Raw genomic sequence first — 27880 nt, 5'->3', positions numbered from 1 at the left:
GTACTATCTCACAGGTTCTGGGGCTTCGATTACAGCTCTCCTGCCTCGTCCACAAACTTCACACCCCACCCTGCCTGCAGCCACACACACACAAAGAAACGAAGGGGATCTGATCAATCTCACTAAATGAACCCTGCATTTTTATGGGAGCTTGTAAGAATGCATCAAGGTGGAGGCAAAGACGGCCTTCGAGCAGTAGCAGTGCCAACAGATGGGGCGTTCAGGACTATTTGCCAATGGGAACAGCATTAATGATTTGAATTATTAGAGCATGAATCTACACCCTCAATTAAGTAAAGACTTCATAAAGAAAAATAAATGTGGGTTCCTTTCCAGGAATCCTGATAGTTAGAACATCAGAAACAGAGCATTAACATGCTTTATGGTAATGACACAAGCCACACAGCCTACAGACACCACCCCGCTGGTCCCTGAAGGACGCCCTGCTGCCGTGCCATAGGATTCCCCGATCTGCAAATGCACACGCTGCCACCCTGGTGTCGTTACCTTGCATCATACTGCAATGATGAATCTAACTCCAAAATAATAGTAATAATAAAAGACAGAGTGACTGCAGAGGGGGAAAGCAGCCAGGGGCACGCGGTATGTTATAGGTAGTGAAAGAGGAAGAGCATGTAAATTGCTGGGCCCATTCTTCAGATGATAGTGGTTGTGAAAATATTTGTGATGGATTATTTCCTGCCACATCAGCTTTGGAGGGGGTACTATGCAGGTTTGTTTTTTTTTTAAGGGGTAAGATCCACTTGTTTAAGTCTACGGCTTCTTCCCCCAACCCTGGTTATAAAAGTCATAAAAAATTATAAAAAGGTAATAAATTATTTGTAGTCTGATTTTACATATATTTGCATATATATATACATACATATGTATGTATATAGGCTTCCCTGATGGCTCAGTGGTAAAGAATCTGCCTGCAAAGCAGGAGACAAGGGTTTGATCCCTGGGTTAGGAAGATCCCCTGGAGAAGAGAGTGGTAACCCACTCCAGTATTCTTGCCTGGAGAATCCCATGGACAGAGAAGCCTGGCAGTCTACAGTCCAGAAAGTTGCAAAAAGTCAGACACAACTGAGCGAATGAACACACACACACATACACACACACATACATATATATTTTTTAAAGGATTCTTTTCACCCAAACAGCCTCTTCACTGAGTGAGAAGTCATGAACAAGTTTTGCTTCTGCCTGGAGGGGAGTCAGGGCTGACAGGTGAGCTAGGTTTTCCTGCAGAATGGCCCCTGCTGTGCAGACAGGGAAGCCCCCTCTATGTGACAACATGTGCTCTATTGGGGTTAGGAAGTGGGCCATCAGGCTCCAGTCTTCAAGGAATTCTAAAATACAACAGGAGAGTCTCCAGGGTGGAGAAGATCACTTTCGGCAAAACACTTCTCAGGGAGAGTTCTCCACATTGTTGTAACACTCTGCCATACCATTTATTCCCTATCTCCCTAAAGAAAATTCTGAGTATAATAGCTGTTACCTAAACTGCTGAACCAGCCTCTAAGGAAGCCCTGGTTTTCCTCAGAGGTTATTTTTTTTCTCCTGAGGAGGATGCAAGCCCAGACGCAGAGCTGGAACTGCAAGAGAGTTTAGAAGTCTTCAATCTCCCTTTCCAAATAAATGTTAAACATGTGGTTTAAAGAAGAATGAAATTATTAGTCAGTCCAAGGTACTGACATCTCTGGTTTTGGCTGTGTCCACTGTACTACATTGTACCTGATGGAAAAGGGCCTTAAGAACACAGCCTCTCTTGATCCAATGCTTTCTGTTCATTAACCTAGATGCCGGGTGCCAGCACTGCATGACCCCAGAATAAAAAAAGAGATAAACCATTTTTTGTGAGCCAAATAAAAATGTCAGGCCAGATTTTCCGATAGGATCCCTTTCATAGGAAAAGAACTGGGATAGGATCCCGGGCTCACTAGAAATCCTGTCTCAGGTGCTGTGGTCTGCATGGCAGAGAAGACGTAGACTCGGTGGAATGCAGTCCACAGGATGCGCAGCGCTCAAGGTGGGGAATAACATCAGTGCTCAATAGTGCTATGCTTTACAATAGGAATTAATTAAGCAGTAAACCATGACAGGACATGCATCATGGTATCATAATCACAAGCCTCAGCTGCATTACAAGGCAAAAGGCCAAAGACTGAAAGCTTTCAACCAGCCTGGGAATGCAATTAGGTTGAAATGCTGTGGGCCCTGGAGTGCCTTTATGCCAGGTTAAAAATTCATAGATATCACTCTCTCCCTCTAGAATGCTAAAATAATCCACTTCCATGAAACTCTCCTGTTAAGCCACCTTCCCTCACAATGCTTTCAAAGGTCAAAATAAAGGGCAATGTGAAATTGGGAATGCCAATGACACCCCATGGTAAGACCCTGCCCAATGCCATAGTATCCTCGATTCACTGGCTGGCTTTCTGTGAGAAGGGGGTCCCAACGCTGCCCAAACATCTATCTTGCTCTCCTGTGAGACACTATTTAGGTCCAATTTGTTCAATAATAGCTTTGTTAGACAGCTTTTCCACAGTGGTTCAGAGCTGGTGCTCAGGAAAAAAATGGGAAAATCAGCTAAATAGATTTACTATCACCATTCAGGCAATGGGCCCCAAATAATTGCCAAGTGGCAGGCTAACCGACTAATTTTCAGTTGTACAGAAAAAAATTGAAGAAAAATACTCTCGATATACTAGGATATGTCTTAGAGCAAGCCACTCAGATCCTGCTCCCTGACCTATTGCACACTTAGATAGACATGCAAGAAATGCAACTTATCCTCAATTAAGAATTATAGGTCTGTAGTCTTCTGTTCAAGTCTGAAACTCTAGAAGTTTAAACCTTATCAAACCGATCAGGGAACTTGCAAAGTTTGAGAGTATGTATTTATAGATTTAACCAAAAATGTACACAGAATACAAATGTGACCATCAGCCATTAAATATTAAACACACACACACATATACACACAGCTGGGGTAGATTAACTTCTAACATCAAGTCATTTGAAAGCAGTCTTTAAAAAAAATTCAAGCAGCAAAATAATCTACAAACCTACCCTGGAATTTAGAACACAACCTTCACTTTGAGTATTAAAGAAAAATTATTTTATCTTTAATTTTTGATGCAATGGGAACACATACTATAACCGTATGAAAACTAAAAACCACCCTCCTTCTCAAAACATCAAATTGTACTAATAGAAATGTCCCCACTCAAAAGTATTCCACAGTTGAGTTCATAATAATAGAATGTATGTTAAACAAGATAAGACAAAAGAGGAAAATATTTATTTTCCTTAGAATAGCATTGGCAAAGGTTACTAAATTGAATCACAAATGTTTACAGCACTTGACTGCAGTTCTTATCACTGCTTTCCCATGAAACCAGAAGCCTGGCCCCAAAGGTTTCTGCATTCCTCCCATCCCTCCGTCAGCCCACATGACAGCATCAGACGGCTTGAGATCAGTATGTTGCAGCATCGTCACTTCCCCAAGTGCCCCGTTTTCACTGTCTGTGGCACCAAGGAAGCCCCAGGTAGACTTCCAGGTAGCCTTGGAAATAAGCCCCCTCCCCAAATACTCTGCAGGTGGCACTGGCCCAGACAGCATGCGGCCAGTGTGCCTCCAGGTGCTGTCACACCAGCGCAGGGCAACCCAGACCTCAAGGCTTCTGGCAAGGGTGGTGTTCAGAAGCCCTCCTCACCTGCTGCAGAATGTGTCTTTCCCTCAACGTCATCAGCCTTCTGTGAAGCTCTACCAGTTCATCGAGGTATGCCTGAAAGAGAATGGTATGCCCCCAATGACAAGCATTTAGGAAACAGTTCAAAAACAAAAGGATAAACAAGTAAGAACATAGCAGAGGTGGTTAGAGGTTGCACATTCTACCTTCTACCCTAAGCTGTGTGGATCCACTGCCCAAGGCCTTTGCAGACCAACTCTCCTTTGGCCAACTAGTACTTTTTCAAGGCAGCTTTTTTACAAAATAGGGCTATTTGTGAACTTATTTGCTCCCAAGTGAACAGGATTAACCCTTTCCCAACCATGCCTCTAAAGAGAGAAAAGGAATTCAATGAAAAAATGTGAGCTTAAGCATATTATCACAGTACATATTCTTTTTTTTTTAATTATTCTTCCATCTTAGGCTTTTTTCTCTTAGTTATAATGTTTCCAAGTTTGAACATGGAAGTATCAAGGCACATTACTATGTAATTAGGGCAAATTGGAGGGGGGGAAAAAACAACCTCTCCTGGTCATACCTAACATGGCCAGTGAACAGCAAGTAACAGGACAGAAGAATGTCTTACGAAAAATAGAGGTCCCTATCCAAATTAGCATCTGGCTTGTCAAGAGTTCCCCTGAAAAGGCAGAGGTGCACCTTCATGTGCTCAGACTCGCGTCTTTGTCAGCATAAATGCCTGGGTATTCTTTGTGCCATTTGCAATGAGCGCAAATAAAGGTTTGTGAGGCATTATCCAGGCCTACCCCGATCCTGCAAAGCATGTGAGGACCCTGCTTACAACAGGACACAAACCCCCAACAACCCTTGAAGTCAGATTTTGGAAGCGTGACTGCACACGAGGGGAAAACACTGGGATCAGATGTCCTGCTCACTTTAGTCTGAGATTCCTGAACCCTCCACCTCCACCACAGCTCTCTCACCTCCTAATTCCATGTGCCCAAAATCCCTTGGCAAGCATGGATAGCAAAAGGCCAAGTTTATCTTGTTTACTGGAGATGTAAACAAGACTTGGAAAATAAACTACAAAGCACTGGGAAGAAGTGCCTGTCATTTGGGAACTTCAGGCCCTTCTGATGAAGAAAATGAAATGAGAACCAGCAAGAATGATCAAGGGAAACACAAAGAAACAGAAGAGTTGTCAGTGCTACGTTCCTCACAGTAACAGACTAGAAACCTACCTTGTCACATTCGCCATTCTTTATTTGCTTATCTGATTTGCTTTGCTTTATTGGACTTTTCACTTCAAGAATCTAGGGACCAAAGAGAACACAGTTAAATTTGATTGCTAGCACTGCTTGGCTAACCTGCCACATAAACAAAGGCAGTATGAATGAAATGCATAATAACATCACTTTCCAAAGAGCATTTTTCCTCCTCACATTTTATTTCTTCTCCTCTAATCTGACTTTCTCTCGGAAAATAAACTACTTATATCTGAAATGCTGAGTCAGGGCAATAGAACTTTAAAAAAAAAGTGACGATAAGGAAATTGATCTATGCTTCCAAGGCTGCTTCTCTTTAGTGACAACACTCTCACACACATACACAGCAGCTGAGTTGTAGTAGATTACAGTCCCCTCTGGCAAGAAATTTTTCTTATTCATCCTGTTGTTTCAACATGACTACCCGTGTTCAGTGCAGTAAGAATAAGACAAACACTCAAATACCCTTTCTAGTACCTGCCTCTCGGATTCTAAAAAGTACTCCTGTCTACTAAATTGAGGAAGGTTTGGAAGTGAAGGTGGCTGTCACGCTGGCTGCTCCCAACTTGGAATCCTCCTACTCAAGAAATAAGAGCCAGGACCATTTTCTGTATTCTAAGAAATAATGTTTACCCATGATAAAATCCCCAGTGCCTTTCCTTTGACCTGAACCAATTATAGCTTAGGTTATGAATAGCAGTTTTGCATCCTGTTCAGACGGTGGGGAGTTACATTTCTAATTAATAAAAAGGAGAAATACATTATTACTTAATAAACACAGTTGATTAATTAGCACTTTCAAAATTGAGAATTATGCTTAAAATGGTGAGAACCACTGAAATTATTGATGAGTGTTTACAGACATATAAAAACATAAAGGCAAAGGTAATTTGTCTTTTTCATTATATTCTCATTATCAAGTGAGTTACAATCTGAAGCTAATATTGAGGGGAAAAAAATGCCAAAAAAGGAGATATTGAAGAAGTTTACTCTGCTTTAGCACACACACACATACACACACACGTCTCACGGTTCTGTTCAAAGGTCTACCACTTCCAAAATGCACAGATTTTTAAAATGAGTCCACATTTATTTTGTAATTTAACTTGTAGAGAGAGCATTGATTGGGCTCAGAAACCCAAGTTCAGGTACCAGCCCTATCATTCAATGGTTTTTGAACTTTGACAAAAATGAGACAAATAAAATGAGAGCTACGAGCAAGGGAGCATCCAGGTTCCCATTTAGCCATGAAATTTTCTACTGCTAATAAGCACTTTACTTGCTGAGGATGACATCCTAGAAAAGACCAAATACTTCTCAAAAGGAATACATATTCATTTGAATTTAGGAAAATGTATAAGAAGTGAGCTCCTAACAGCATCTTGCCTGAGAATCTTCCTTCGTTTTTAAGATTAAGATACCAGATGACCAACGTGACCGGGCTAATTTCAAACATAATACTTCTGGCAACACAAGGAAATTACTTAATCGCAGAGGCAAAGCAATAGCTTTTAGTAAAGGAAACCAAACACCCCCACTACATTCAGAACTCCCTTCTCTATTTTGGCTGGAAATGAGACCTCGAGGGAACATCCGTTTGCACTGAGACCTAGGAGTAAGTAGGTCAGTAGATGGCACTCCTCGCCAACTCAGATACAGGGCTGGGCCAAGCAGAGCCGATCTGCTGTGAATGCAGGCAAAAGGAAAAATACAGCCCCTGTCTGCCTGCCTTGTGCATTAGAAAACTGAATTTTGTTCCCATCATATCCTTCCCCTGAGTACCCCGCCATTCCCTGACCCAAGTCATTGTTCTCTGGGGACCAAGTGACCGAGAACTCTCTATGGGGCACACAGAATTATGAACAGGTTGAGAGAGTTCTACCACCTTTTCTTCAAAGCAGAAAATAGAACACGCAGGGTGCTGAAATCCCATCCTACACATTCCATAAGGGCTGCGGCACAGGAGGCCCAATGACACTGAAATCCTGGTTTCTTTCTTCTGAAGCTGCAGAGGCAGGAACAAAAGCCCCGGGTGTCAGTGATCCGCCTCGAGTTACTGAGTGGCTGCCCAGAGAGGGCTCAGTTAATCTTCCTGCTTTGATCTCTCCCTGCTCCAAAATAAACAGCTTTGTCAAAACCTCATTCTGAGAGCTGATCCATGCTGAAGACAATTGTTTTATTTATGATCATTTCTTATCTTTAAGGAAACGACTCCAGAATAGAAAAATATGGCACCTTGTCTTCCACAGGCCGATTTCAAACCAGTTTAACTGGATGGACTCTTTGATTTCATTCAACACGCCTCGCAGGCTGCTAGGTGATTTATGATATTCTGAATATTAACTTGGGTCCGATGAATCGCTTCCTTCCTTTGAGGCCCCTCCCTCCCCTCCCTCCCCTTCAATACTTTCAGCCAAAAAGGATCTAGAATTTTGATTTTGTTTGAAATTCACATAAAGAAGTTTGAAGTTAAAAAACAAAAACAAAAAAACTTTGGTGAAAATGGCACAGCATTATTCCTCTCTATTAAGCTGTAGGGAGAAGAAACAGCCACCCAGACTGCTGAGAGGCACCAAGTACGCACGTGACAGTCTCTGAAAATAGAACTATGATGAGTTGCACTTCTATCCTTAATCTGAGGATCTGGCTTGAGAATCAGATTTTCAACATTATTATTTTTCTGTATTCTTTTGTGAGGACTGACAACTCAATTACTCAGCAGATGGATTCTCTACCGCTGGGTCTTTGATGTTAACGATCACTAGTAGCTCCTAACAATACTCAGGTTAATTACTTGCTTTGTTGACATATGGCTCTCTCTCTTTGTTCACTTTTTTTCCAAGAATTAGAAATGTCTGACTCAATGAGCACTTTCTCTCTTCCCCAGTCCCTAGAAAATTGAGAAAAAGTAAGGAAACCATAGCTTTGCCTGGTAATTTATAGAAACTTTGAGACTATTATCAACCTACACAGAGAATAGTCAAGGGATATGAAAGAAGAAGACTCAAGAGTCTGCCCATTTCATAGTTTGGCCTTCCTGGTATGTTTTCGCTTATTTCATGTGAAATTTCAGATCATCACTATCACACTCACAAACACACACACACACACACACACACATGACTAAACACACTCCAGTTCTAAGACACAGGTCCAGAGGAAAAAGCACCCTTGGGGTACATATATTTCCTACCCTAAACTAGTTAAAACTGAAAGCATATGGACCCCCTTATTATGCTTATAGGTATATGGAGAAAGTGACATATAACTGAGTATTCCTGACAGATTGATGACTCACATGTGTGAAGCTACATTTGTCAAATAAACATATGCCAAGAAACCAGTGGTATGCTATTTAATCGGATAAAGCAAATTTTACCCTTTCTAGATAGATGGTACCATTTCAATTTTGTTTTGCTTTTTTTCATCCTGCCAGACAGTCAATAAAAAAAAAAGTCTTGACAAAGAATCTAAACCTTTTCCTGAAACCAGGGTCATGTCAAGACTGCAGCAGATCCAGGAAGAGACTGGGGCAGTTCTGTCTGCAAGGCAAGATGGTGGCTTGTTGAAGCTGCATTTACTTAGCAAGCATAGTCTTCACTCCACCTGGGAACAATGCTGAAGGAGACTACTACAGGGCACAAAAGCACAGCCTATAATGCCCTGCACTCCTGGCCCTGCCAAGGCCACCGTCACCGCCCAGGAAGAATCCCAATTTCAACACACCACTCACTGGAAGCAGAAATCAGGCCTACGTAGGTTGAAATTGGATATAAAAATATATTTCAAGGTCCAAATGCTATTCTATTGACAGCTTATACTGAAGCACACAATTACAAAAGAATCCTCCAAGTTATCCAGTCAGCCAGCCTAGGGCCCTTCTCCACTGACTGGCAACGATGGCCATGCCCATGGTCCTCACTCTCCCCAGCCATGCTTGACTTTGGAGTACTGGGCAGCCACACTTGAGGGGACGCTGGCTGGGTCACGGGTATGGCTGGCCCTGGAGGTGGGGAGACACATGGGCTGTGCGGAGTCAGGATAAGGAAGAAGAAAGTACAACTCCTTGCAGGCCAGCCTGTAACGGGTGACGAGGTTGGGCCTGCAGTCACATGCAGGACACAAAGAAACTGCAGTTGAACTCCAACTGGTGAGGTAAAGAACACTGATATTATTCCTACTTAATAATGGAGGCTTTAAGTTGTAGATCAATTAGATGAGGAATTTTAAATTTTAAGAGATTTTTGCTTTATATGAAATTTGAAATGAACAAGTCTTTGGCTATAAAAATCGCATTTTCCCCATTAAAGAAAGATCACAGATTTCAAGGACAAGGCCACTTAAAACAACAGGTAGGACACCTGTGAAACAGAATACTTTTACAAACCACATTTTCAAGTTAACATTCATACGGTAACTTGAATTAAGCAATTATTGTGAGGTCTCGTGGAATCTGTCTAAATAAGGAAAAAAGAATAACATGGTAATAGAGAATCAACCTAATGCATAATGAGGTTTTTTTTTTTACAATACTTGAAAACAGCTTATTTTATCAAGTGTTTAAAATAATCATTCGTTTAACGAAAGCTCTTCATCACAGCTTTGCAAGCTCTGCCTAGACCTATCCAAATAACTATATTCTTTACTCTGATTATCAAATTAATAAGCTTTCTTTAGCTGGACTTATAACAACAGTGATAATGACCATTGTTTACTCTATAGTTTATAAATGATTCCTTACAATCCCAAGTGATAATCCTTTTTCCCTGGATAAGCACAGAGGCAGAGCACCTGTACTAACCATATATCATCAACTGTTTGCTAAGAGGTATGAACCATGCTTCATGCTCTTTACACACACTTTTTTGTTACCCTCTCAGTAGCCAGTAAGGTAGACATTAATATCCTCATTTACAGATGAGAAAACGGAGGCTAAATTAAAAAAATTTTTGTACCAATAAACTACTATAAATCAGTAAAACAGAGAAGCAGGCTTTATACAGCTCCAAAGGTCATATTCTTCCCAATTGACAGGGGGGAAATATACAGAAGTCAGGAGTAAATGGGTAACACTTTTTGTCACCATCCTGTCCTGCATCTATTGACATTTAACTAACTCATCCAATACCATACTTTTGTGACAACTTAAGTACTTTTACCCTATGTGTTTAGTCCTAAGGTTGTAGGTTCCCAGCTATTTGCTGTCAAGACGGACTTTGTTTAAAATTTAAGGGGCAAAATGCCTGGCATACTTTGAGTTCTGCAGAATCGTGAGCAGTGCAGACCCGGAAGCTTACCTGGTTGTTGCTGGCTTTTAATAAGGGTGGCGGGGGGTCATGATGTAGGGGTGACGAAGCAGAACTGCTTTCACTATCACTGCCATCACTTAAGCTAACTCTGAAAAGAAACAGAGAAGTCAGTCGCAGCGTTACAGGCAATTCTTGAAATATCCAAAGAATTAGGGGTAGAGAGCAAGGCATCCAAACATTCATCTTCGGGAACTTGTTTTAGCTCATACAATCGCTACTACGTGCCAGCATTTACTTTGTATCTAGAAAGGGGTTAAACATTTGACTTGCTCCTTCTCATTTAATAATCTCCATTTCATAGGTAAGGAAACTGAGACAAACTGGATCACTCACATAGCGTCACAGAGGTAAGAGTGCTGGTTCTAGGATTCAAATCCAAGCAACGTGACTCGCAGCCCTGGTACTCGGCCAGTATATTTTGCTGCCTTCATTTATTCATTTATCTCCCTGTTCCAGATCCATCCACCTACTGTCATAAGCATGTCACCCAAGCTGGAAGTTCAGCAAAATCAGACAGTCCATAGGTTACTACCCTTTTCGCCCTTCCTTTTCCTCTGCCTATTTGTTACAGGTGAAAATTTTACAAGTACGGTTGAAATACAGGGTGCAGGAATGGAAGTAACTGCTAAGAAGAATGTGGACCACGGCCCTGCAGGACTGACAGTTCAGGGTGACGTCTGAGGGTGGGAGGTGTGAAGCTCAACATGACAGACCCATCACCAATCATTTCCACTGTGTCATGATGCAAAGTTGACCCTAGTTCTGATGCAATTCCCTGGAAATACACCACCGAACAGGAAAAGACAGTGTGTTTGGGAAAACTGCTTTAGAAAAATACAGTGTCTTTCAACAATGAAAGACAATAAAAATATCACCTCATTTTTTTCTTCCTTTCCATTCAAAATGGAATTTTCTTTCAGCGAGAATAGGAGATACGTCTTTATTTACTCTGCTGAATGTGTGCACTCTTTTAGAAATGTCCTTCAGGGTTTGCTCCCTCGCTTCGGTTATATAGTAACCTAATACAATATTCTTCTCAGAAACAGAAAATGCTTTAGAAATCGGATAGTTTTCCTGTCGTTCTGAATAGGCAATCACATTCCAGCCCTATAATACATTCAGATAGACAAGACACGAGATAGGAAATGAAAAGGATACACTGGGACGTTCTTTTAGGAAAAAACTGACGGAACTTGTTTTTCTTAACTAAATTACATTAATGAAGTGTTCAGTTGAAGCGCTGCTTTAAAATGCTTCTTGACTGAAGTGGAAGGCTGAGTATTTAAACTGATTAAACAGTTGAGACTTCACAAGTGCCATGAAGATCAAATGTTACCCGGGCAGGGGCTGTGCCAACAGCATATGTCAGGAGGGAGGGAGAGCCTTGCAAACAACACGCATCACACATCAGTCAACTCACAAACATGTATGATCTGACCCATGTTGACTCAGGGGACAAGGCAAAGAGGGAACAGGCCACAGCCCATCACAGAGTGTCTAGATCGTCTACGTACTAAGTTGGGAGATGTCTAAACTGGTTATGCCTTTTTTCACCAGCTAAATGTAAAAACAGTCAGTGGTCAGGATTTCGATTGTTATAAAGATGCTCCTTGCCTACAAGTGTCAGTTCATTTTTAGGGGTTTTTTTTTGCCCCATCAGTTTCCTTCTTGTCAGATTAAAACTTGTAAAGGGAAACATTATAAGGCCAAGACCATAAGGTTCCTTATGTCTCTCTTATTTAAAAGGAATACAGATGGGTGATTTTGGGAGATGAGTAGAGAAAAAGGAATTGAGTACAGCCATAAGGAAGAACCACTGAGAGATGGGACAGGGTATATATTCTAAGGAGACTTTTCTCCAAGGACACGAAGGAATTACCAATTAGCAAACACATGGTCTGTCCAGTTTGGGTTAAGATCACATCATTGTGGGGAATTTTAGGGCCTGCTACCCAGTAATGGATAATGAGAAAAGACTTAATGCAATATATTATCAATGTAATTGGATTTTAAGTTCAAATAGATTCATATTTTTTCCTACTCAAAACCCATTAAAGTAAGCACAGCTATTTGTTTTGCTCATGATAAATAAAATTCTCGAGGCAATTTCAAGTTGACTATTAATTATAAGTGACATGAATTAGCATCTTTCCAATGCAGAAGTATGCCTCGCCGCATTAAAGCTACTTAAGTAATAGCGCACTTAAAAGGAATTTAGTTTCTGGAAAACACACAGGTGATCCCAGTTTTAATTAGGTCACACATAATTCATTGAAATCAATCATGCATTTCTAACTACAAACAGCGAACACATTTCCTCAAATTCTGAGTTATGAATACCTACAGCAACGAAGCTACACAAATTCTTCAAATGAAAGCAGAGTTCATTTCAGCCGCCGGTCCAGCCACCATGGCATTTACTTTGAAGAGCAAAAGCTTCCAATAGGACTTTTTCTCTGTAAAATTTATAGAGGAAAAACCTCTCCTTTCTGAGAACAAGGGATAAAATAGTTCCCTGGGGAACAGTGAGTGTAAGCATGCCAAGGTGCCCCAACTTAAACTTTGTAAGGCGTATAATCTATAAAAATAGTATATATTATATACAAATATCGTGTATTAACATCTATAAATGGAATCTAGAAAGATGGTACTGATGAACCTATATGCAGGGCAGGAATAAAGATGCAGATGTAGTGAACCAACTTGAGGACACAGCATGGGGGTGTTAAATAGTGGGAAGCTGCTACATAACACAGGAAACCCAGTCTGACACTCCCTGATGACCAAGAGAGAGAGAGTTATGGCTAATCTGTGTTGTTGTATAGCAGAAACTAACACAACAGGATAAAGCAAGCACCCTCCAGTTAAAATATACACACACACTATACTATCGAATTACTATGCTGTACACCTGAAACTAACATAATATAGTAAGTCAACTATACTTTAATAAAAATAAATAAAACAAATTCAAAATACTTTAAAAAAAATGAATGTGACTATTTACTTGCCATCGTTTTTGGTGTTTCACATTTTTGCTGTGGTTATACTCTTAGATCCAGTGAAAAGGTATGATTCCATCCCAGGGAACCTCATCTCTACCAAGACACTCACCTGCGACTTCGGCTGCCCCCTCTATTTACAGGTCTCTCCATTTCGGAGTCATTGTCATTATCCTCTGCTTCATCTGATTCCTCCTCGTTGTCATCAGAATGCAGATCTTTCATTATAGACCTTAAAGGACCTGAGCAATGAGAATGAACCACAGGCAATCAAATACACTTAGCCATAGCCGACACAGGGATAGCTCACCAGCACAGAACATTGCTTACAAATTACCATCATCAGATACAGTTATACAATTTACATGATAAATCTGGTAGTTTCTGGAATGCAACCTCTGCCAAAACACTACTGCTTTCATAACACATGCCCCAAAATGTTCTTTACAAAATCTCTATTTCCTAGGAATTTTTTTCCTATGCATTTTTCTTCCCTAAGAAAAATCACACCTAAAAAGAAACAGAAAGATCTGTTAGTAAATTGAATGTTTTGTTAGGTTAATCCATGTATTGAAAAGTTGAGACTAATAAATCACCATGGTTGTAACTTGTTCTTAGCAAGGCGGCCTTTGTGTGGTAGTTTTTGATCTATTAAGGTTTAGCTGTTCCTTTTATTTCAAGGTCAATTTCAGGTCAAGCAAGCATTTCAGTCAAGTTCAGATTATAAAGTATTTCAATTCCATGGTGCAATGTCCTATTTCTGATCTTCATATTGATCTTGGACACAAGGTCTTGTTGCAACAATTTTGTTTAGCCAGTTTTATTTTTTTGTTATTTTTTATTATTTTTGTGTAGCCAATTTATACTTTTTAAGAATTTCCTGGCAAAATATTGGCATGAATTTACCTAAATAAGACCATGTAATAAAACAGTGCCCAGAACATTCAAAACAGTATCCAGTATTAGATGGTAGAGAAACATCAAGGCAGAACTAATTTTATTCTAGAATGTAAAAAAAAACAAAAATTAAATTCACAGAAAAATGCATTAATGTGGCTTATTTTCATCATACTACTATAAATGTAATGAAATCAAAATACATATTTCTAATCTTAACAGAAGAGATTGTAAGGACAATGGAGAGAGTGAGAGAGGCACTTTCATCCTAGATTAGCCAATTCCTAAAGGCTAATCTGTGATAGGACTATCTGAGCTATCATTGCCTTACTTCAAAATAAGTGTTGACTCTGTGTAATCTCACATTCTTCAAACTCCAAATTTCTCTGCTTTTGTAATGGGCTTTTATCTTGGGAAGTCAGTGGAACAAGAACTCTAAACAGCCAAAACGAACAGTGTCTTTTACTTTTTTCCTGGAAGCTTAGCCTTAGCCTAAACGCACACAACAATTTAATCCTTTTCAAAACATGCAAGGCCATCAGGAATTCAATGCAGTCAATCAAAAAAAAGTAATGTGCAACGTGATGCTCAGAAACAGATTATTTCTTGATATAATCTGTTTCCCTGTTTAAAAAAAAAAAAATTGAAAAACGGGCCTGTGTTTGTAGAGTTTCCACACATGAAAAATGGAACATATATTTAGTTAATGTTTCAGTTTAAATTTTTTTACTAAATTTATTTTGAGTTTGAGTAGAAGAAAATATATTCTAAAGACAGCAAATTAACACTCACCACAGAAAAAAGTCTATTAATCTGTAGAAAAATAATAAAATGAAAGATGTCCAGGAGGGGGACTAAAAACCTATTTCTCTCTGTCAAAGCCTCTCAAGTCTAGCTTTCACTATTGTATTTCCTTTGGGAACTCCCTGGAATGGGCTGTGTCTATAATCCTTTTGTAAAATGGGACTCTGATGGCAGGGACTGGAAAAAGGGGAATTTCTAGAGGCTGGCCTCATACATCAGAACAATACTCAAGTGCATTCCTAGGGGAAATAAATACAACTGCATAAAAGCCAAGTTATCATTCAAATAATAAAACAGTAGAAAATAGGCCATAAATCAAGTCATTAAGATGTTTTATGAGAAAAATGTTTCCGAGCTGGCCCGGGAGATGTGGATACCTTGTTGCCTGGTCTGGGATGGTGTGAAGCTGGAGCTGGAGCTGGAGCTGGCAGGACTGGGCTGTTCAGACTTGAAATAAGAAGAGAAAAGCACCATCAGTAAATGCATAGGATGCTACACACCTAAAATTAGAAACACCATCGCTGCTCAAACAGATTTTGCCCTACAAAAACAGTCTGACACTGTGCTAGAAAATGACTACAAATTGCCTCATTTCAAAAATGCTAACACAGGAAAGTCAGTGTCCTTTTTGTTTTGTCCACAATAGTTTCATTAGATGCAGAAACAAGTGTAAAACCTCAAGGATAATGAGGGACACACCTCATAAGGCAAGAAACCTGGCTTTGATTCCACTCCTATGTTTACTGTCATCCGCGTTGCTTTCTGAAAGATACCTTGATTACCCTTTCTGCAACGTTTGATTGACTCAACTGGTTAAAACATAGTGGTAATGAGGCCAAGGTCATTAGTTCAATCACATTATGAGCCAGTTAATTTTACTCTGGTCCAAGGCCATGACCCAACCCTAACCTCGTTCATCCACAGTTCACAAATGGAGGCCAGTGATTGCAAGGAGACCTGGCCAAGTCCCACAAACGAGTCAGGGGAAAATGTTCCCACCACTTAAAACAAAACACACCCTTTAATTCCACAGTACAGTGATGCAGGGAAAGAGCATCATGTACACATGCCACTCTCAACACATTCTCTTCATTCCTTAGTACCCAGAACAAGTTCCACATCCTCCTTGACCCACCAACTCAGAGTTCTCTTCCTTTCCCAAACCCACTGAAAATGTGGATCATCTGTTTGCTTAGAAGATCTGCTATGGAATCATGCTACCTCTGATGTAGATGTTTTTTCTTTCCAGTAACCTGCCAGCACTTGAAAAAGCTGGGATTGGAGCCTCCGCCTCGTGCTTCTTGTTATGCCCTCATACTCAGCAACACGCGCTGCATACAACAGGCGCTCTTTCTCTGTGACATTAGGCCCTCTGGTCCACCATCTGTTTTGTTTTGTTTTGTTTTTTTTAATTTATTTATTTTAATTGGAGGCTAGGCTAATTACTTTACAATATTGTAGTGGTTTTTGCCATACATGGACATGAATCAGCCATGGCTGTACATGTGTTCCCCATCCTGAACCCCATTCCCACCTCCCTCCCCATCCCATCTCTCAGGGTCATCCCAGGCCACTGGCCCTGAGTACCCTGTCTCACGCATTGAACCTGGAGTGGTGATCTATTTCACATATGATAATACACATGTTTCAATGCTATCTGTTTTTATGAGACTTTCTCGTAGGTAACAGTGGGAGGAGAAAACAGATGGACAGAACTGTGCAGAGAAAGTGATCATGCCATCCAGACACTTGAATTGTACACATTTGAGGCCCAGTTTGGAGAAGGCAATGGCACCCCACTCCAGTACTTTTGCCTGGAAAATCCCATGGACGGAGGAGCCTGGTAGGCTGCAGTCCATGGGGTCGCTAGAGTCGGACATGACTGATCGACTTCACTTTCACTTTTCACTTTCATGCACTGGAGGAGGAAATGGCAACCCACTCCAGTATTCTTGCCCGGAGAATCCCAGGGACGGGGGAGCCTGGTGGGCTGCCGTCTATGGGGTCACCCAGAATCGGACACAACTGAAGTGACTTAGCAGCAGCTTAGCAGCAAGGCCCAGTTTGGGCTTCTCTGATGGCTCAAGATGGGAACGAACCTGCCTGCAATGCAGGGAACCCAGGTTTGATCCCTGGGCCAGGAAGATCCCCTGGAGGAGGGAATGGTAACCCACTCTGGTGTTCTTGCCTGGAGAATCCCATGGACGGAGGAGCCTGGTGGGATATAGCCCACAGGGTTGTCATTAGTTTAAAATAACTTAATGTTGATCAATTTGGTTGGAAGAGGGCATTATTTTTCTCCCATTTCTAATATGCTCATAGTTTAAACTACATGCTCATGTCACTTGAGAAACTTCTGAGGTCTTCTCACGGTCAGGACACATCTTCGTTGCTCAGTGGGTGACTACGTTTATCACGGCCACATGGAGGACAACCTGGAGCACAATCAGAAGCCACTCCATGAGGATCAGAATCTCAGTTCGATTCACACTGCAGTTTCTCCCCCTTGATCTTCTCAGCTCCCCTCCCTTCATTGAATCCACTACCCCCTCCCCTCCAAGCAGCACCAAGCTCCACAGACTCAGACACAAGGAAGCACTTTCAGGCATTCCTAATGCATACTTCATATCCCGAGGCTGGATGGGAAAACAGGTGTCAGCAATCTACCACTCACCCTCCAGGAAAAGAGCCAGACGGGACCTCTAATGAGCAGCAGGTGGCCCACCAACCCACCACCCCTGCAAGTTTTCCTTGAAATTTGCAGCACGAGGTCCACATTGCTATTCGTGACCCACAAAGAAGAGCTGGTGGACAAGTACAGAGGCCTGTGAGAGGTACCCTTCACTCTGCCCAGTGTCTTCCACTTCCCAGACCCTGCGGTGAGTCACACAACTGAAAGGGGAGGCAGCACAATGCCCAGCCGCAGACATTTCTCTGGGGGTCCGCAAAGCACTCCCGCTCCTCTCCAAGTTGCTCTCTTCAGCCATGAAAAGTGTCCGCAAATGGTAATATTTTGATAGTTCTGGAAACCATTTTGGAGCCAAAAAAGAGGTTTCCTTAGAGAGAGCTGCAATCCCCATCCTGCCTGGCCAGTACACGCTATGCTGGACTTTGAGGAGATGTTCTGCCAGAGCTATTTGCTGTGAGTGACATTAATTAGGATCAAGAGGACAGTGGCCATCTCTCCAACTCCCCCATGCTAAATGTGACCCATCTGTCTCAAGCATCATGCCAATGCTGGAACCAAACCTGGAGGCAGCCTTCTTTTAGCTTCCTAACCATAAAAAGGTTAATAATGCCACAGTTGCTAACCATCAGAAAACTGGCAAATGCTAAAGAACATAATACAACCAGAGCAAAAGGCTTTCTATTCAATGTTTATCATTAACACCCTGGCTCTTTCACCAAGCATTTGAAGGGGTTTACAGTAGAAGACAGTCATTCAGTGAGAATATTAAAATGGAAACTTTAATATGGAAACTTTTCACGGTTGAAAGCAACGGAGGTGGATGGAGAAGGATAAAGTGTTGAAAGGTGGGCAGAAAATTCCCATGTCCAGAAGGTTTTTTGCCATCAGGACAAGGACTTGTAGAATGTGAGAGCTAAGGAGACCTCTGAATCATCAAAAAGAGTGATTGTCATACTTCCATGAGCAGTAGAGAACCAACTGGGAGAGCTGGTAAAATGCAGACTCCTAGGGCCCACCCAGGGTGTCTAAGTCAGGGAGAGTGATAAGAACCTGGATTTCTTACAAGCTGCTGTTCTGAGGGCCAACCAGACTTTTGAGAACCACTGGCCAAAGACTCACAGATTCATAGCTGTGAATATTCATCGGAATCAGCTAGGGGGATTCTACACACGAGGAGACTCTGATCCAATATATTTGGCAGGGCCAAATCAGGGAAGCCCTCTCTTTTTATACATGCAAAAATATGTTGTTAAAAGAATCATAACTTTAAGAAAACATAAGAGTTTGCATCATGAGAAAAAATATAAACTTATCGATCTATCCAGAGGTAACAACCCAGCATAATCTTCAAAGTATTTGGCAAAAAAGCCCCCTGACAGAACATAGCTGCTGCTGCTGCTGCTGCTAAGTCGCATCAGTCGTGTCCGACTCTGTGTGACCCCATAGACTGCAGCCCATCAGGCTCCCCTGTCCCTGGGATTCTCCAGGCAAGAACACTGGAGTGGGTTGCCATTTCCTTCTCCAATGCATGAAAGTGAAAAGTGAAAGTGAAGTCGCTCAGCCGTGTCCGACTCTTCGCGACCCCATGGACTGCAGCCCACCAGGCTCCTCCGTCCATGGGATTTTCCAGGCAAGAGTACTGGAGTGGGGCGCCATTGCCTTCTCTGACAGAACATGGCTACCAGTGAATAAAAACATTCATGAAGCATGTATAATTGTGTTTTGGTGGATAGACCTTACACTAACCAAAGGTGACCAGGACAAAATTCAACTAGATGTTAACTACTCAAAAGCCATTCTGCTACTAGATGAGGCTGATCCAGCCTTAGATTTTATCAAGTCCAACAAAACCAAGCTGGAGGTCACTTTGTTTGTTTTAAAATCAGATTTACCCACCAAAAACACAAGTCAAAGATGACTATATAAAACTAGGTATGGTTGTGTGTGTTACAAAAAGTTTTCGCCATAAACAGAGCTAGATTAAGATCTTAACTAGGCCCCAAGGATTGAAGAGATTATGTATCTTCCTTTTCCCTCCCTAGGTGTGCCAAAAACTAACTGCAGGGAATTCCAATGAGGTTCCGATGTCCCCCTTAATTTAAGACTTATTTTTGAACATTAAAATTTTCACTAAGAAAAAAAGTTTTTTGTGTGCTTCTTCTTGCTTATGCCCTAAGCACGTGTTTAGCTGATGTACTAAGCAAAGCACACTAGACATGAAGTTTCTTTAAACAGTCTGTTCCACAGTGACGAAAGTATAGGCTGAAGAATCTCAAATTCTATTGCTCATTAGTATATGTTTTTAGGAAGATTACTTAAGCATTAGTTTCCTCAGTGAGGGCACTGAACCTCATGTAGAAGTGCTAATGTTAAGTTGATATAATAAAGTAAAAAATCCTAGCCCATGGCTTATATAACGGCAGCTAATCAATACTTAGTTGCAACTACTTTTTACAATAGATCATAAACGCCTCTATTGCCTAAAACAAGATATATCTTTACTACCAAAACAATGGGCCTACCAAGATTTGCAATGCAATCTTCAACATTAAATGGCTATGCAAAACCATTTTGTAATGGATTTTCTATGGAGGATTATTCTTGTCCAAGACAAGTAAGAAAAACCGCATGTTTACAACTCCTAGAAGTTAAGTCCTAGAAGTGTTGTTGCTTCAAACAAGAACACCTGTCAATGTAGGTCACATGATAGGACTTGTAAAATCTGCCATTGTTTCTTATGCTTGGAGCAGATTTCCTCTTAGGTAATCAGAACCCAGAATTTTCATCTTTTCTAATGGGCAACTATATTTTTTAACAAAATTTCAACTTGATCTTTAAAACAATAAAAATAAAGAAAAGGTGGGAGAATTATATACACCTTTCTTCAGGAGAAAGGCAGAGAATATGGTATAAGTAAATTATTTTAGACATGTTTTAGACATATTGCTACTTTATTTTCACAAATTTCTGTTTTGTTTAGGAAAAAAACACATACCCTGCAATAAAGATTATCTTTTCTTTGCACAAATATTCAGACTTTGTCAAGGATGAGTACTAATCAAAGAAGAAAACACATATGTAATACACTTTTAAAAGACTACATCATTCATGATGTATATCAACTAAATTTATCATAGCAATCATTTCACAATATATACATATATCAAACCACTATGTTATGAACCTTAAACTGATATGATGTTTTATAACAATTATATCCCAACAAAACTGAGAAAAAAAACTACCTCATTTAGTTTCTCTATGATAAGAAATTAATCAAACTCAACTTTCAAATAAACATTTGATTTTAAAGAAAAAACATCCATTCTAGACAATGTTCTTCATCCTATGAACACACTCTTATCAATTCCCATTAATAGGTAATATATTGTGAGAGCTATGTCAATAAAAGGTAAGGTAAAAGTTAAGCTAGGAAATAAGTATTAAAAGTTACAAAATAACACTTAAATTTAACAAGGTTATTGCAACAGTTAGAGAAGGCAATGGCACCCCACTCCAGTACTCTTGCCTGGCAAATACCATGGATGGAGGAGCCTGGTAGGCTACAGTCCATGGGGTCGCTAAGAGTCAGACACGACTGAGTGACTTCACTTTCACTTTTCACTTTCATACATTGGAGAAGAAAATGGCAACCCACTCCAGTGTTCTTGCCTGGAGAATCCCAGGGATGGGGGAGCCTGGTGGGCTGCCGTCTATGGGGTCACACACAGTCGGACACGACTGAAGTGACTTAGCAGCAGCAGCAATGCAACAGTGAATTGTCAAAAGGCTAAAAACAACAAGAGTTTTAATCTTCATTTGGTTTTACATTAATAACTTTTTCAAAATAAACATGCTAAAAGAACAAAACCTTATTATACAGAAAGGTATATGAAAATAAGAGTAGAAAAATCAGTCAATAACTCTAGCCTCTTAATGGATCTTTGTGTAGATCTATCATGGTCTTTATTTCATTTGTTCTGCCATGAGAAAGGCAAGTAGTGGTATGGACTAAATGTGTTTTCCCCCAAAAAAGTTCTATGTTGAAGTCCTAACCCCCATGTGATGGTATTTGGAGATAGTCTTTGGGAGTAATCAGGTTAGATGAGGTCATGAGGGTGGGGCTCTCAGGATGGGATTAGTGCCCTTATTTAGACAAGACACCACAGAACTTGCTCCTCCCTCGCTTCTCCTATGTCAAGATACAGTGAGAAGGTGATCAGCTGCAAGCTAAGAAAACAACCCTCACAGAGAAGCCAAATTGACCAGCACCTTGATATTCCCAGCTGATTTCCCAGCTTCCATAAATAAAAATATGAAAAAAAATTTCTGTTGTTAAAGCTACACAGTCTATGGTATATTATGGCAGCCAGAGCTGACTAAAATAGCAGAACACATTTTTAGTCTCCATTTACTGGTGATGAAACTGAAGCACAATAAAATGAAGTGACCAATGGGTCACTCTGGACTTTCCAGGTGGCTGAATGGGTAAAGAACCTGCCTGCAATGCAGGAGATATGGGTTTGATTGTTGGGTTGGGAAGATCCCCTGGAGGAGGGCATGACAACCCACTCCAGTGTTCTTGCCTGGAGAATCCCATGGACAGAGGAGCCTGAGGGCTACAGTCCATGGGGTTGCAAAGAGTCAGACATGAGTGAAGTGACTGAGTATAAGCATGGGTAATATTTAGGTGGATTACAACCAAGTTTTGTGACTTCTAATCTAGCCCTCTTTATACTGCACCTATTAACATTAAAGAAGATCTATCAGTTTAAAGCAGAGTTCTGAACAGACTAACACCACTTTATAACACTAGTCAAGGAACAAAGTTTTCTATGTCACTGGGAAACTGAATACCCCTCTAAGGGACAGCTTGTGAGCAGCATCCAAAGCAAACGAGTGGTAAAAACACTTCACCCCTGGGGCTGTATGTCTGTATTAACTGCTTCTAACATTCGTCCAATCAATACTACATTAGATCCTGGCTACTCACCTCACTAGTACAGTAAGTTTTTTTCTTTTCTTTTTTTCAAAAAGCAAGTAAGTTTCCCTTCTGAACTATCCTGATCCTCTTGACACTAGCATTGATCAAGAAGACTGGCAAACACATCAAGCAACACACTACAATCATTTACTTTATTTGCCTTCAACGGTGAACTATCACTTTCCCCAAGCCATGAAATCCAGGGTTTACAAAAATAGATTTAATGCTTTAAATAATCTGTTAACAACTCTTTCTTTGAAACCAAGGTTTAATTGGAGAAAGAACACTGGAGTAGGAAGCTGGAACCCTTATTGCCAATTACTCAGGTCTGTGAGCACACGGAAGAAAGCACATCTCTCTTGGGCAAACCCTCTCCATTTGTAAGTATCATGACAACGTGAGTGAATCCGATGTTAAATTATAATTGTATTTAGTCTCTTGGACCCTTGTATTAGCAAAAGCTATTGTTATGTCCACCATATGCTGGTAATAGAGGAGGATCCTAAGAACTACCTTACCTATGGTTAGCAAAACAGAAAAGATCTCTATTTCTATTATATTTTCAACTTACAGACAAAGTCATTTTGGGTGCCAAGATAATTGGCTTTACATCGAGGTGCCTCTGTTTTTACAACTGCATTTGTATTCTTCATTATTATTGCCATCTTCACTATTATTATTAAGTGCCGTCAACATTTGTCACCATCCCTCCCTGTCTGAGAACACAAAATCCCATTAGGAAACGAACTGGCCTTGGGGAACAAGGGTCTATAAATCTTTCCATAAGACCCTTTTCCACACTTGGCTATAATTTTCTTTCAGCTTCTTCTCTTTTAAACAGAGGAGCCTCAAGTCTTTTATCTCTCATCACCAGTTGTACTTTGAAGGCTGCTACTGACTATTGTGGACGGAACATGTGATCTTTCAAAAAAATCCAGTTGTTGCAAGATGGTGCATGTGCCAGGTGTGTTCTGAAAATCACTCACTTGTTAAGAGCTTTAGGAATGAGAAATCATCTGGAAAAGACCATGTACAGTTGTGCCGCCTCTAAGCATGTAAGCATTCCCTGAGTAAAGACTGCACACATTCATTTTGATATTTGGCAAAACTAATACAATTATGTAAAGTTTAAAAATAAAATAAAATTAAAAACATTTAAAAAAATTAATAAAAAATAAATAAATGTAAGCAAAAACCACACACACACACACGGAAGAAGAAGAAGAAAAACAGTTTCCTGATAGAATTGCCGCATAATTAACTGTTATTGAAGCTGACCAATGAACATCAAAACACCACTGCTCATCAGCCAACAATAAGATCACTTAACTGTTGTCAGAACTACTATTCAGTTGCTTGTGAAATAACCCACCTGTGTAGTGCACGAGACACTTGAAATAATGAAAAAGTGTCGGTGGATTCTTTGTATACGGGCAGGGCCCAATAGAATAAAATACTAAAAGTACATTTTATGTGGTTATAACTCTCAGTTTGGGATTATAACATTTTAAATATAAAAGTAAGTTAAATCGAAGGAATTCAGAGTATCATAAACATGGTAAATAATTGAAATCAAGTAAAACAGAGATATATCTAAAGAGATCATCTTGACAAGACATTTACCTGCATTTCCTTGTTAATTTTAGACCCTTACAAAATGGCTTACTTAAAAATGGTCATAGAGTAATTGATTGACCCAATAGAATCTTTATAGACCTACACAAATGTCAGGACGTTTTATTAATTTTAATCTTTTAGCCATCTTAGAGATTTTTCCCCATTAAATGTGAAGCTTAGATTTACCACCATAGCCGCAGCATTAAGAGTTCATTTTATTCACTAAATGCTTATATCCATGATATTTGGACTTCCAAAAACAACCAAAACTCACTGGGGAAAAAAGTACTGATTTAAAATTAACCAATCAGCATCAGGTTAAAAATGCAACACTTCTCATGGTCAGTCTACACAACAAAGATTATTAATAGTTGCAAGAACTCTTTCTTTACAAACCTGTATCTTCCTAATCAGAGTAATAGTGTATTTTTCAGGTTATTTTACTGGAACCCTTTCTTCTGGATGACAGCATCTCAAAGTTCCTTGGGTGTGGATATGCACATGTGTTCACAAAGATGTGTGTAATTTAATCCATAGGGGTAAGAGAAAATAGGACCTTTTTCATGTTTATTTTCTGTCTTTACCTTTTAAACTTTCAATTTTTTTGTATGTGTTTTCCTATATATGTTAATATGGCTATTACTATATGTATAATCTGGAAATATGCATATACTTGGGGACACATGTCTATTAAGAGAAGAGTTTTAATATCAACTCTATAGATAGTCAGTTTTAATTCTGTAATTTACCTGCTCAAATCTTAATTATATGACAGATTTCAAATTCTGGGGTGATATGTGCTAAACCTATAAGGCACCATCATTACAATTTACTCAGGGACTGTCCAGATTTTTGTATTTTGTGCTCAAAATTGACTTAGAGCTTAAATGTTTAATTTTTAAGTTAAAAGTATTTCAACAGAGTTCCTTAACAAATAAGAGGCAACACAACCTATTTAAAAGATTTTAAAGTGCATATATGTCTTCTTAAAAGTCCAACGAAAAAATACTCTACATGACCTCCTTCTCCCCAAAATTTGAAATTACCTTCACTGTGGCTCTCTATTTGAAGCTCTCATTTTATAGTATTGGCTGAAAATTACACAATATTAAGTGAAACTGAAAATTTTTTTTAAAACAGCCTAACATCTAAATATTTTATACTTGCATTCACTTCTCTTAAAATATTAAGTACTAACAAACATTTTAAAAAATAAAGCTATTTTTTTTAATTCCCTTCTATCAAAAAAAAAAAAATGAACTAAAATAGCAAAAACACAGCACATTTAAAAGATTGTTCTCACGTGAAAACATTAGGAGGTGAACTTTTTGTTCTCAATGTACTCCCTTAAAAAACGTAGTATTTAGAATCAACAGATTCCCTATTAGTAATATTAGATTCTTGTCAAGAATAGGAGGAATGTTGCTGCTTATAAGGCTGTAAAGGAACCTACATTTCCATGCACACATCTTATATAGGCCTAACAGTTGCTTTTCTTCATAAATCAATCTATTGTTGCACTTCATAATGAGAAGGCAGATTTACTGCCTTTTACCGCCTTTTCTCACCATCAGAAAGATGCCTATTTGGGTCATAGAACGTTTCTCTTCTTCAAGGGTGTTTGGGATTAGGGAGGCAGGGGCAAGAACCTTTAACATCTGCTCCCTTCAAGTGAATGACACCTCCAGTTCTCACAGCCGGAATGTTGAAAAGCAAATACCCATAAGTTGATAAAATTTTCTAACCTGAACAAGCACAACCCTTGAAATCCACTGAAGACACACACATCTCTAAAATACACATTTGGGATTTGAGGGTTATACTGTAAAAAACAGTAAAACGTATCATTTTGATTGCTAACATTGTAATTCAAATGCCATGAAATCATCATCATAGTTAGAACAATAGGAGTTTAGAATAAAGACCTCTGAGCCCATCATCTTGAATTTTCTCTAACACTGAAAAACAATCTAAAGTGCTGGGCAGTAAGACTAACATTTGTCATCTCAGTATTTTGTGCAGTAATAACAAAATAGTTTATAATATAGACGTACACTCTTCTGTTTTTATTTATTTAATTTATTCTTCCCTTAGGGAGAAATATTTAAGATTTGTGAACTTTAAAAACAAGAGAAAGACACTTGTCAGCATCTAATGCTTAACCATCTGCCTTTTAAAAATACACACACATGTACTTACCCGCTCACTCTAGTTAGGCTAAACATTCTTAGCAAGTAAGTAGAGTTTGATGGATCTAAACAGAAGTTTCAGTAACATAGTTATACTTTTGGAAACACAGCTATCTTTAAACAAGGCATCATGATTTCTATGAGCAAATGCAATCAGCCATAAATTAACAGCAAATAGACACCATCCAAAACAAATAAATAAAAGTGAGGCAGGTATTGGATTCAAGGAAGAACCTCTTTTTTTGAAGAAAACTAAATTACGTCTTCTGTCCATGAATATGGAGTATTGCCTAGTGAGCTAACACTTCTTGTTACTTTGGGCTATCTTTTGTCACTTAAGCAATGCTTTCTGACAGTTTTACAGGCTGTTATCCCAAGGACTTCAGTATTTATGGCCTTTATTCACTTGGGCTTTCTGCTCTTATCCACTAGTTACTAATCACTAAATAGATTTTTTTTTTTATGGGACTGAAATTAGCTCAAAGGATGTCCTTTGACAATGGCAGCTCCGGACAGTACCGGCTAAAGGTCTTCTCCTCAGCCTCTTCTTGTTCTCCTCAATTTTCTCTTCCTTACAGACAAGTTAATGAGGGTTCAGATCCACGCTGTTCAATTAGAGCAACAGCACAAATGATTTACAGTATTCTTAGAGGACAGTTTTGAAACATTTGTGAATTGATTCTCAGAAACTCATTCAATTTCAATAACTCAACGATGATTTAAAGACCTATATTTATTTTTAATCTTCATGAAACTTGTAGAATCATTATTCAGGAAAAGCTACAAACCTTACTATACATACAGTATTTATAGAGCGACAAATTCTACAAACCTTACTATACACAAGCATGCATAGACGTTTCAAATATATACATTATATTTTAAAACTTCGGCACATTTAGTTTACAATATGGTACTCCAATTTCTTCCTAGACAATAAAGGCTACTTAATACCTTTTTATCCACTACACTTAAAAGAGCCAAGTACTGAAAAGCAAGTAGAAAACACAGACGCTTCTTTCCCCTTAATTGCATTTGACTTAAAACATCTCCTAAGAGCTTGGTTTTTATCTTATGAACAATGTGTAATAGATTACATCTTCTACCAGAGGGCTGCTAGAAGCTTTAAAGTCAAATTACTCTGGAAAGCAGTGTATTTTTATAAACTAAAAATCTGAAAGAAAACTAAAAATACTGATATTATTCCTCTCATAAACTTCTGGATGAACTAAGCAGAGGCACAGTTTCTTGAGTGTGTGCTAAGCAACGGGGTGGGAAGGGAGTGGGGAAGGTGGAGGGGAACTAGCTCTGAGGAGCAATAAAGCTCCACATACTGCTCTACAACACAATTTACCAAATATGACTCTTCCTGGAATGAAAGGGATTATTATGATCAGCTTCTGTTTTCTCTGAAATTATGCTGGAATGA

General features: G+C 39.5%; 1 protein-coding gene and 1 long non-coding RNA gene across 3 annotated transcripts in view; one reads left to right on the top strand and one right to left on the bottom strand.

Annotated features, from left to right (window-relative positions):
- Positions 1–27880, bottom strand: part of MLLT3 (MLLT3 super elongation complex subunit) — a 289539-nt gene that overhangs the window by 8582 nt on the left and 253077 nt on the right. For both annotated transcript variants that reach the window (XM_025281465.3, XM_025281466.3), the window contains exons 6-10: positions 15350–15419; positions 13384–13513; positions 10258–10357; positions 4937–5008; positions 3723–3794 (exon numbers count right to left, since the gene is read on the bottom strand). In XM_025281465.3, coding sequence (XP_025137250.2) covers positions 3723–3794; positions 4937–5008; positions 10258–10357; positions 13384–13513; positions 15350–15419 — 444 coding nt within the window. The remainder of the gene's footprint in view (positions 1–3722; positions 3795–4936; positions 5009–10257; positions 10358–13383; positions 13514–15349; positions 15420–27880) is intronic.
- On the top strand, positions 17726–23600 carry LOC123332788. The gene is made up of 3 exons (XR_006640858.1): positions 17726–17851; positions 22912–23025; positions 23468–23600. It is a non-coding gene; the product is annotated as an uncharacterized LOC123332788 (long non-coding RNA).

The sequence above is a fragment of the Bubalus bubalis genome, chromosome 3, assembly GCF_019923935.1.
Source record: "Bubalus bubalis isolate 160015118507 breed Murrah chromosome 3, NDDB_SH_1, whole genome shotgun sequence".
NCBI lineage: Eukaryota > Metazoa > Chordata > Mammalia > Artiodactyla > Bovidae > Bubalus > Bubalus bubalis.
The sequence above is the reverse complement of the archived record's forward strand: the minus strand, read 5'-3'. Positions and strand labels throughout refer to the sequence as shown.